The sequence below is a fragment of the Protopterus annectens genome, chromosome 1.part0 (genome assembly GCF_019279795.1).
Source record: "Protopterus annectens isolate FY-2018-M chromosome 1.part0, PAN1.0, whole genome shotgun sequence".
Taxonomy (NCBI): Eukaryota; Metazoa; Chordata; order Ceratodontiformes; family Protopteridae; genus Protopterus; species Protopterus annectens.
In genome coordinates, this window is record NC_056725.1 from 1,142,664,016 (window position 1) to 1,142,675,916 (window position 11,901).

General features: G+C 44.4%; 1 protein-coding gene across 1 annotated transcript in view; it reads left to right on the forward strand.

Annotated features, from left to right (window-relative positions):
* The window catches only part of LOC122800024 (uncharacterized protein K02A2.6-like), a 28,529-nt gene extending 16,969 nt beyond the window's left edge, over nucleotides 1-11,560 (forward strand). Inside the window, 2 exon segments of the mRNA XM_044069529.1 lie at nucleotides 7,586-8,303; nucleotides 8,457-11,560. Coding sequence (XP_043925464.1) covers nucleotides 7,586-8,303; nucleotides 8,457-11,560 — 3,822 coding nt within the window.
* The last annotated feature ends 341 nt before the right edge of the window (nucleotides 11,561-11,901 follow it).

Here is an 11,901-nt window from a genome sequence, read left to right on the forward strand (position 1 = left end):
CCTCAAAAGGAACATCAGGACTAAGAGATTCCTCCTCATCTGACCCATAGTCTAAAGGGAAGGGATTTGAGTAGAATAAGTCAGGGATTTGTCATCAAAATCTGACTTATCCTCAGAAGAATCCTGTTCTCTAGACATTCAATGGAGAGTAGAGGACTAAGGAGGAGCAGGAACCGGAACCCTGTGAGGAGGCTTTAAGGACAGTAAAGCAGTAAATAGCTCCTGAGTAAAGGCCTGCCAGTCATTTTATGGATCCGTAGGAGCAGAAGAAACATGTTTAAGTTTTTGTTTCTTTTTTAAGGGAACATCCCCTCCAAAAAACTGAGAAGGCTCAGACCCAGGATAACATTCAAGAACCGTAGTAGGAACTTCTTCCCCAACTAAAAACGGAGGAACTCCCCTAGGCCCCTCGGAAAAAATCAACCATGGTTCCCCCTGAATGTCTTAGATGGATACCTGCAAATCCCCTTTGGACATACTGCCAGCCAAATCCTCCCTGGCCTCCAACACGGTTGTGGCACAGAAATCTGACAACAAAGCTGGGTAAGCCTCTGGGTTTGTAATGATCTCAGGAAAAACACCTGGCAGAGTCTGGACAGTGGAAGATTCTGGTCATACCTTTTTCATCTTCTTCCTTAATGGCTGACCCTCTGGGTGGGAGATTCCTTTCCCTGTATCTTTAGTGAGAAGCTTAAGATGCTGGTTCACAAGATACAAGGAAGGGAAGAAAATCAAGTGCGAAGGGTTTTTGGGACAAACGCCTGACAAACTGAACAAGGTGCATGGTCATGAGAAGCTCATAGGCAAAAAAGACACTTATTGTAGTGGTCTTTATGGGGAATCTGTCTCCCATACTGACATTTACCCTTCCTGGATGACATTAACCCCAAGGAGCACAAAGCAAGACAAGAAAAAACAAACCCCCAATGGGGCACTTATCTGCAACTGCAAAGAAGTCAGCAAACAGGCGTATCTAGTCACTGGAGAACGAAAATGCATTCAGCTGGCAGAAAATGGATGCAGGTAAACAGACTGATGGTGAAAAGATACGTATGGACTGGCGGCAAAGAAGTTCTGACTATAGTAGGCCTGAATGTCACCTTTATGCCCTATGCCAGGCAAAGAGTATTTGGGTGAAATTTGGTGTACCTTTAAGAAACAGGAGTGTTTGGTAGACTGGCCGGACATCGGGCTTCCACGGCAGGGAATATCATATGTTAAGAATACTGCAGCAGTGAATGTAAGGACATCAGTGGTTACCTAATTACAGTAGTAAATGTTGGGAGCATCAGAAATAACCTCTCTTTTCTTTAAACTTAGCTTCTGTCTTGCAAGCCTGAACTTTCAAGAATCACTTTATCATGGCTTATTTAGTCTTGCACTTTTAGGAGTCAGTGAATCATGGCTTAAGTCCTATGGTGCTTTTCGACATCAAACTGGAAAAGACTGTCACGTCTTCTAAAACAGAATCCTGGGAAACAAGATTGATAGCGGAATTCTCTTTTTAGATGCCAAAACTACTCTTTGCTAATTTTACAGATCTTCAGATAATGTTATAGACAATGACCAAAATGGCTGGTTTGCGAATGACTCACAGAGGCAGCTCAGCTTTTAAGTGTGCTGCTCATATCCTTTTCTAGCCTCAGGAAAATGAGTATAGAAAACATTCTGCCGCATGATCCCTTCTCTCAGCAAGCTTAATTCCATTGTATTAAGTGACTTTATTATAAGTTTGACTGCAATTCCTTTGCAACATTGCAAAATGTTGAAAGCCATATTCCATTACACAATCAGCATTCCAGATGTGATTCCTAGACTGGGAAACATTCCATTCTGAAATACGTTCACGCATATGCCCCAAAAAGGCTTGCTGTATTCTTTAAAGATAAACTTGTAATCAGCAAGTACTGTTTAGTATCCCTGTCATATTATTTGTTTTCAGGAGATATAATCTCCCATCACTTTTGACACAATTCAGTCATTAATGTCCAACAAATAAATCCCACTATTAATAGAACAGTCAACAAATGGGCTTGTGTTTTATCTTGATAGACTTTAATGACACATTAGTTATACAACTTTCTTAATGTTTTTCTTTCCCTTCAGGAGAAATACTATCTGATAAGCATTAGAAATATCTGTAGGAACCCTGATCTTTGGATTATATTTAAAATTCACAATGCAGTCTCTAAAGAAAGGAACCGCAGAGCTCCCATGAGTCATTAATGATATCTGTCTTGGTCTCATTATTGTAATGTCAATAACCACTGCAAAAAAAGTTAAATAGAAATGCAAAAATAGATTGCGTCATCCAAAGACAAGTCTCGTTACAGGAGAAATGTAAACATTCAGCTAAGATCTCAATGATCCTAATTGGTGGAAACGCACAACATTCTATTATAACCTTAGAACATATTACCAAACAGTGCGCATCTTCAGATACTGCTAATGCATGTGTCCAGCATTTCCAAATACTGACAGTCATGCTGAGACTATCCCCATTTGCTCCAGGAGAAAACTGACTTCCTATTCTTTTTTTATTTGCTCCTTTGCTAGATTTGCTGCATGGTTCCACTACCTTTACCTTGCTGACAATTCATTCCATTAGGTGTGGGCATCCCCAGAGTGGGTGAGAGTCCTTCAACCAATTGTTTCTAATCAACCCATTTACCCCTCCCCTTTATGGTGAGAGTCAAGTGGTAGGGAGTAAGCCAGCATTTAGGTCTGATGGAGTGGCCTACCCAGTCCCTTGGACCTCTCCTTCCCTGTAGTGGATCCTTCAAGCTCCACTAAGTGCAGCCACATGCTATCCTCATGCAAGTGCAGTGGCTGGCTCATGCTCCATGGGTGTGATACCCAGTGCTCCCCCAGCAGCTGAAATTGCTAAACACATATAATTAAGAAGTTTAACCAGCATTTTGCCTTAGACCAGCAATTTGCCTTAGCTTCTTCTCAGCTGAATGTGTTTTGACACATTTCAGACAGTTAATCAGTGCATTCAGAAGAGTGGATACATTTAATTACTTCAATTGCAGTTTATACATAAGTATACCACACAGGTGGACATACAAAGCTATCTGTGCAAGACATCTCACAGAAGTGTGCATGCAAAATAGTTAAAATTTCCTTACAACCTGCTTCATTTCTTGTTTGCTGATAACCTTGATAACCTTGAAATTCCTTAGACGGGTCCCAGGCAGCTACTTAAACTCTACAGACTTATTTCTCTGCTTTCTGACCTTACCAGTTTCTGGTACTATGTGGTCTCCTCTCATCTTGAAAAGCATGTTGACCAACATGGCCTTCTATAAGAAAGACGGCATGGATTCTGAAGAGGACACAGCATTGCCACTACTCTGCTTTCTCTGTCTCACAGTATTTACAAATTCATGGATTCTAGTCTCCTAAGTGAAATGCTGTTTGCTAATATAAAAGAAGACTTTTGATTACTTTTCCCACAATGGACAACTTAGTGAGTAATATGTTTATGCTATGGACTTAAAGGTTATGCAATTGTTGTAAAACTATCTCTCAGACAGAACATTCATGCTTAAAACAGGTGAATCATTCTACCAGTCTCTAAGTCAAATCTGTCATTCCCAAGCATTTGTGTTGGGGTTAGTGCTACTCACTATTTTCACAAACAATGCATCCGTCAGTCTTCATAAACCAACCTGATGGTAAACCCATATGATATAATGTTATGGTGTGTTGATAAAAGTCATGGGCCTGTAGAAGGCAAACTAACTATTGACCTGGATCTCCTATTCATTGGTTTACCCATAAACAGCTGAGGATCAACTTCCTGGGAAAAAATCTATGCTACCCAACAAATTCAATGAATAGTCTTCCATTAACATAGGGATCTTGGTAACCCCTTTTCCTGCAGGAACCACTGGGCATGCCACATCATCTCTGTAGTGGCCATATCATTCCTTTGAGAGAGATAGAACTATTGGTAAACTAGTTCTAATTCTCATGCTGCATTAAAGATTCTCTCTTGTACCTGAAACATCAGCATGTTCAGTGACATTATAAAAGCATGCCACAGGAGGCAGGGAGGAGATTATCTTGAGATTCAGCATGCAGAGCTTGACATATTGTGTTTGCTCACTGAAATAACCAAGATATGGTATTAGATAAAAGCCTCCTCTCTCATTTGAAAAGAGGACGAGACAAGGATAGAACCCTTCACAATTTTAAACAGTGGAATAGACTCTACAGTCTCCTTGAGGAGTAGAGGCTGGTCTTTTTTCAGGAGCTCAGTGGATATTGACTGATATTTAAAGGGAGTTATTGATGATAAAGAACCTAAGAATGTTAACATATGGCCATATGATACTAAATCCAAAATTAGCCTATCCATGGTCTAGTTCTCCAAGCTGGGGAAAATGCACAGACTAAGCCTCCCATGTGCAGTCCTGTGGGATAGTCAGTACTGTTGTAGAGTTGACTTTGAAGTCAACCTTCTATGTTATTGAACAGGGGGAGCTAAGAGAATGACTTCTGATGCCTATACTTTTTTTGCAAATCTTTAATTAAATCATGTGAAATCTACTCATAGGATGTGTGCCAAGGAAAGACATTCAGTTTTGTTTGTATCAGCTCATTACTGATAGAAGAAAGCCTGGGGCAAATAACCTGGTGCTGACATGCACAAAGTGCTATTGCAGTAGCTGAAACCTCAGTGCAATAAAAAAAAAATCAGTGTGACTTGCATTGTGTCCAGCGACTCATTGATTTCCATGAATCACAAAGATCTGCAACATTCTCCAGCTCCTGATTCACAATGAAGAATTGGAATTAGAACTAATGAAACAGAGTATTTTGGACCCAGAGGCTCAGAATGCCAGAGGAAAAACAACCTTTCCCACCATAACCAGCCTTTTAAACTTCCTACTTGGCAACAAGGTGGTCAGATTTTCTGCTTAACATCATACAGGAAATTGCTTTAATATGGTCAGAAAGGATGTCACTCATATCCATTACAGAGGCCATCTGTCTTCTTAAGATCAGGAGGAGATGAATCTTGATGGTTCCAGGCCACTATAATGGGGTCTTTTGAAATGGGTTCACAATGGGGGATGACTCTGGTCTCCTTTTCTTCCTTGATAGTATACTTACTGTCTGTTATGCTGGTTGGCATGTAGGGCAGCAGCAAAGGACCTCCACTTCTATTTGTCTTGGGCAAGTTTTATGGTACTCCAACTGTGGTTCAGGGTCTTCAGGTCTGATTCCACTGTTCAGCTCCAAGTGTTCTTTGGCCTGCCTTTCTTTTAAGTTCATGGGTTCATAGGTAGGTACTAGGCTATCGGCCCTGGAGCCAATACAAGCCCAGCAAAAAAGGTACCCTGGCTTTTGCCACCCAAGAAAATTATTTTCCTGTGCCACTGTTGAGCAGAGCCATTGAAGTGATCCCCGGGGTGAATTTCCTGTTTCCCATCCAAACATCAAGATTTTTCTTGAAGAGTGCTAATGAGGAGCTTTGTTTGATATAGATAGGTAGTTTATTCCAGAGTATGGGAAATCTCTGGGACAGGAATCTATCCCTCTGGCATGCTCTGTTTATTGTGGTGACAAGGTTTAGGTCCCTAAAGCATGTAGCTTGGAGGGATTGGGATTTCTTTAAGTGTAGCATGTCCAACAGCTCTGGGTTTGACATAGCTTTGTATGTTAGGCAGAGATCACCTTTGAGTAGGTGATATGCGACGGAGTAAAGCTGGTGATTTTTGAGATGGTCTGCGTAGGGCATCTGTTTGAGGCCGGTAAACCTCTTTGTGAGGTATTTCTGTGGCCTTTCCAGTTGTTGTAGATGTCTTGTGAGGTACATACCAAAAGGGGTGTTGTACTCTATAATGGGTCTAATAAGTGATGAGTACAGGGGAACAATGACCTCTTTTTTTTTGGATGAGAAACCTTTTGTGATGAGGTGTGCCACGTAGAAGGATTTCCTGACTACTGTGGCGATGAGATTATCAAAGGAGAGACTATTGTCCACCTGTGTCCCAAGGTTTCTTATCGCACTTTTGGTGTTAAGTATACTACTGCCTATGTTGTAGTTCATGGGTACAGAGTTTTTACCAAAGGGGATGACAATGCACTTTTTGGCATTGAGCTTGAGGCCATGGCTTTGACACCAGGCAACTCTCAGTGAGGCCCTTTTGTAGGATGTCCACATCATTAGGAGTTTTGATTATGGCTCCTAGATTGCAGTCATCTGTGAACTTCGTTAGCCAAAGACCTTCTGTGTTAGCCTGTACTTCAGAGAAGTAGATACCAAACAAGAGAGGACCCAGAACTGAACCCTGTGGTACTCCACTTGTCACTGGTCTGAAGTTGGATTTGGAGTCTGCTACTTTCACAGTGTGGGTTCTGTCAGTGAGCCAGTTGGCAACCCATCTTGTGACATAGGGATTTATACCTAGTTTAGTGAGTTTATCTATAATTCCAGAGTGGTGGATGGTGTCGAAAGCCTTGGCAAGATCTAGATAGACTGTGTGAACCACCTTACCCTTGTCTACGGCTTTGGTGACTACTTCAAAGAAGTCTATCAGGTTTAGGAGACATGATCTGCCTTTTACAAACCCGAACTGGGTGGGGTCCAGAGTTTGGAGATTACCAGTGGCTTTGTATATAAGTTCCATGATGATATGTTCCATGGCCTTGCAGACCAGGCTCATCAGGCTAATGGGACGGTCATTCTTGGGGTCCGTGGTGGCTCCCCCCCTTGTGGAGTGGGATAACCGTCACTGTGCGCCATTCAGCAGGCACAAAGCCTGACGTGAGGTTATGAATGAACATGGTACTTAGGTGGGGTGCCAGTTCATTCTGTAGTTCATGTAGAACGCAGCCTGGGATGTTGTCATCCCATGGATGCTGTGTTCTTGGCTTTGGAGAGTGTGGTTCTTACCTGTGCAGCAGTGATTACAGGAACTTTACATTCTTCTGGTATAGAGATGGGCTCTTTAGGGGGTGAGAGGGGGGTAAAGTTAGCACTGAACCTATCTGCAAGGATGTTGGCAAATATCAGTTGGGTCTGTATATTTAGTGCCATTGTGCTGTAACTCAGAGCAGATCTGAGTGTTGCCATTGAGATTCTTGACATAGCTATAGAATGCCTTGTGGTTGTCTTTATGTAGTATCGGGCAAGTAATGCTGTTGTTGTACTGTAGGGGCGCTCTGGGGAATTTAGCAACATGTAGTGTTGGTTCTATATATCTCTGGTAACTTGTTGTTTCCGGTGTATGTATGGCTATGGCGAAGTTGTGAACATGTAGCATGGGTGCGCACCTGGAGGCTCTTAATAAAGAAAGGCCTTACAACTCCAGAACCGTGTGGTCTCCTTATTTCCCAGGATGTAACATATTGGCGATGAGAGTGGGATGCCTCCGAGTCCGCTGCAAGTGAAAACGGCGGGGTGCAGTTATTGTCGGACGACGAAGAGACTGGGCCTGCCGGGGTTATGTCTGGTTCCATGTTGGGGTTGCTGGTTGCATACGACTGTCAGACCCAGACCTGGGAGGAGTATTGTGAAGTGTTGGAACATTTTTTTGAAGCAAACCAGATAATGGATGTGGGCCGGAAGCGAGCCATATTGCTGAGCTCGGTGGGCAGCAAGACGTACAGTCTGATGAGGAACTTATTGAGTCCTGATAAACCGGGGGATAAATCGTTCACAGAGTTGACGAGCTTGCTTCAGTCACATTATAACCCGAAGCCGAGTGCAATAGTCCAAAGGTTCAAGTTAAATTCAAGGACTAGAATGGCCAATGAAACGGTAACGGAGTATGTCGCAGTGCTGAGGGAACTGGCACAACACTGTAATTATGGGGACAGACTGACAGAAATGCTACGAGATAGGCTCGTATGTGGCATTGCAGATGACCGCATACAACGCAGGTTGTTGGCGGAGCCTGAGTTGTCGTTTGAAAAGGCCTTGAAGTTGGCACAGGCCATAGAGACGGCGAATAAAGACATTCGTGATTTACAGCCAAGAACCATCGAAGGGGTGGGAAGCAGGGGTGCTACCCCACTGCCAGTGCATAAAGTGGTCGGGGAGCATAAATCACAAGGGAAGTCTGGTCAGTATGCCTGTTACAGGTGTGGCGGAGAACATCTGGCAAGGAACTGTCGTTTCTTAAATGAAAAATGTCATGCTTGCGGAAAAAAGGGCCATGTGAAGAAAATGTGCCGATCAACGCCCTCTAGGGACCAGCCGAGAAAGGGGGAGGAAAAGAGCAGTATGATGGACAGAAAGGGAAACCGAAAAATAAAACGGCAGTATGCGCACCACATGCGTGAAGGTACAAATCAAAACACCAGGGAAGATGAGGAAGTGTTTACTATGTTTAACATGGATGAGGCCAGGTGGGAAAGAGTTGATCCCATCACAACCCAGTTGGACTTAAATGGTAAAATGGTGCAGTTTGAAGTGGATACGGGATGTAGTGTGACAGTTCTGTCCAAGGCTGAGTATGGAAAGTTATGGCTAAAAGAAGCTCAGAAGCTGCGGGACTGTTCAGTGACTTTGAAAACATATACCGGTGAAACAGTTCCCACACTGGGGATGGCCAAAGTAACTGTGAAACATAAAGATAAAGTCAAACAGTTGCCAGTCATGGTGGTAGCAGGTAATGGACCAAACCTGTTAGGCTGGGCGTGGCTCAAGGAGCTGGAAATGGGTTGTCTACGGCTACATAAAGTAGAACAGCAGGGGCTGGCCTTGCAAGATGTGTTGGAGAACCACGAAGAAGTGTTCAAAGAGGAACTGGGGACCTGGAGGGGTCCGCCAGCAAAGATACACGTTCAAGAAAACGCAACGCCAAGATTTTACAAACCTCGACCCGTACCATATGCCATGAAGAAGAAAGTGGAGACTGAGTTGGAGCGACTCACCAAGCAAGGTATAATTGAACCAGTGAAGTTTTCGGAATGGGCGGCACCAATTGTTCCAGTTTTAAAGCCAGATAATACTGTACGCATATGTGGTGACTACAAGCTAACAGTGAACCAAGTTTCGAAACTGGAGCAGTATCCATTACCCAAGGTGGAGGATGTATTTGAAAAGCTGTCGGGAGGTGAAAAGTTTAGTAAACTGGACCTCAGTCAGGCATATCAACAAGTAGTTCTGGAAGAAGGGTCAAAGGCATATGTCACCCTTAACACACACAAAGGGCTGTTCCAAGTCAATCGTTTACCCTTTGGTGTTTCCTCTAGTCCAGCTATTTTCCAGAGAATAATGGAAGGACTGGTGGCAGGAATTCCGAAGGTGGCTGTGTATCTGGATGACATCCTGTTGACGGGGAGGAACAATGACGAGCATTTGGAGACTCTGAACGAGGTGCTAAGTTGACTGCGAGAGGCTGGTTTACGGGTGAAGAGGAGTAAATGTGCTTTCATGGTAAAGGAAGCAGAGTTCCTGGGTTACAAGGTGGATGCCTCGGGCCTACACCCCCTGCCAGACAAGGTAAAAGCCATCCAAGAGGCACCTGCACCCACAAATGTTACAGAGCTGAAGGCTTATTTAGGCTTACTCAACTATTATAACAGGTTCCTACCAAATCTGTCAACGCTGTTAGCTCCTTTACATAAACTGTTAAGGAAGGAGACCCTGTGGACGTGGCAGGAGGAACAAGATAAAGCGTTTGAGCAGTCCAAGGAACTAATGCAGTCTTCAGAGGTTTTGGTGCACTACGATAGTCACAAGGACTTAATTTTGTCATGTGATGCCTCACTGTATGGGTTAGGGGCCGTGTTGGCACACAGGATGCCAGATGGACAAGAAAGACCCATTGGGTTCATGTCACGCACCTTAACTCCAGCAGAGTCAAACTATTCCCAGCTAGACAAAGAGGGTTTGGCTGTAATATTTGGAATTAAGAGGTTCCACAAATACCTCTATGGCAGGAAGTTTACTGTGTGTACCGATCATAAGCCTTTGTTGTCACTGTTCAACGAAATGAAGGCCGTGCCTCAGATGGTTTCTCCACGAATTCAGAGATGGGCTGTAACATTGAGAGCTTATGAATATGAGATTGTTTATAAGCCCGGAAAACACCATAGCAATGCGGACGCGCTGAGCCGTCTGCCGCTACCGGGGCCTCCCCAGCAAGAGGAAAGGGAGGACCGGGTGTTGATGATGGAGGACATCACGTTGGTGTCCGCGAAGGAATTGAGTGAATGGACACGAAAAGATCCGGTGTTGGCTCGAGTGTTTCAATGGGTCCAGCAAGGCTGGATAACCCAACAACCTGATCCGGTTTTCCGGCCTTATGAAGTGAGGAAAACAGAGTTGAGTGTGCAAGATGGTTGCATGTTGTGGGGGGCACGAGTGATAATTCCGCCCCCAGGAAGACGTGCACTGTTACAACAGCTGCACCAGGGTCATGTGGGCATCACCCGAATGAAGGCCTTAGCACAAAGTTATTTTTGGTGGCCAAAGTTGGACCACGACATTGAAGTAGCTGTGAAGGAGTGTAAAACCTGTCAGCAGCATCGCAACTTACCTGTGGTGGCACCACTACACCCATGGGAGTGGCCGAGTAGACCTTGGCAGAGACTTCATATAGACTATGCCGGGCCTTTTATGGGGGCAATGTTTTTGATAATAATGGATGCTCATTCTAAATGGATGGATGCCTACCCAGTCAAAACACCCACTTCTACCATTACCATTGAATGCCTGAGAAAGAGTTTCAGTAGCCAAGGATTACCCGAGACTATTGTATCAGATAATGCTTCATGTTTCATGAGTGAAGAGTTCAAGGGGTTCCTGGAAAAAAATGGCATTGTACACGTTACATCAGCACCGTACCATGCAGCTTCGAATGGCTGTGCTGAAAGGGCTGTCCAGACCTTTAAAGCGATGATGAAAAAGGCTGGAGATGGAAGTATGGCAGCCAAAGTATCAAGGGTGTTATTCAACTACCGCATTACACCCCAGTCTACCACGGGATTGTCCCCTGCCGAGATGTTGCAAGGACGGAGATTAAGATCCACGTTGGATCTGGTGCATCCAAACATCCGAGCTAAGGTAGAGAGGATACAGTGGAGGCAAAAAGAACATCATGATCGACGACGGAGAGAGAGAAGTTTCTTGGAGGGAGATGCAGTGATGACGCGAAACTTCAGTTATGGACCTAAATGGATTCCAGGGTTTATTGTCGAGAGCACGGGTCCCCTGTCGTACCAGGTGAGGTTGAATGGAGGTTTAGTGGTGAGAAGACATGTGGACCAGATTCTGCGGAGTGTGCAGGAGAAGGACTCCATGGAACTGCAAGCCCCAGACATGCTGTTAGTTCCGGGAGAAGGGCTCGCAGCGGCAGGAGGATCTCCGATCGTGGGGGCCGAGGGAGACCGCCGGGACTCGGAAGGAGGGGTTCCCAAGGACCCAACTGTTCCAGGGATGGACACACGGGTACCAGAGATGGTAACTGTGACACCAGAGTCACCTAGGGTGGTACCATTGCGCCGTTCTAAGCGGGCACTGGTTAAACCTAGTTACTTGAAGGACTATCAATGTTACAATTGCATGTCTAGTTTAAAAGAGCAACCTAACTAGATTGTGGGGTAACTGTTTAATACTAGCCGGGTATTTAAACATGAAGTGACTAGATGGATTGTTTTGCCTTGCTTCCTTGTTTTTCTTATGTGCAGAAGGGTATTCAGTGCTTAAGAGGGGAGGAATGTAGTATCGGGCAAGTAATGCTGTTGTTGTACTGTAGGGGCGCTCTGGGGAATTTAGCAACATGCAGTGTTGGTTCTATATATCTCTGGTAACTTGTTGTTTCCGGTGTATGTATGGCTATGGCGAAGTTGTGAACATGTAGCATGGGTGCGCACCTGGAGGCTCTTAATAAAGAAAGGCCTTACAACTCCAGAACCGTGTGGTCTCCTTATTTC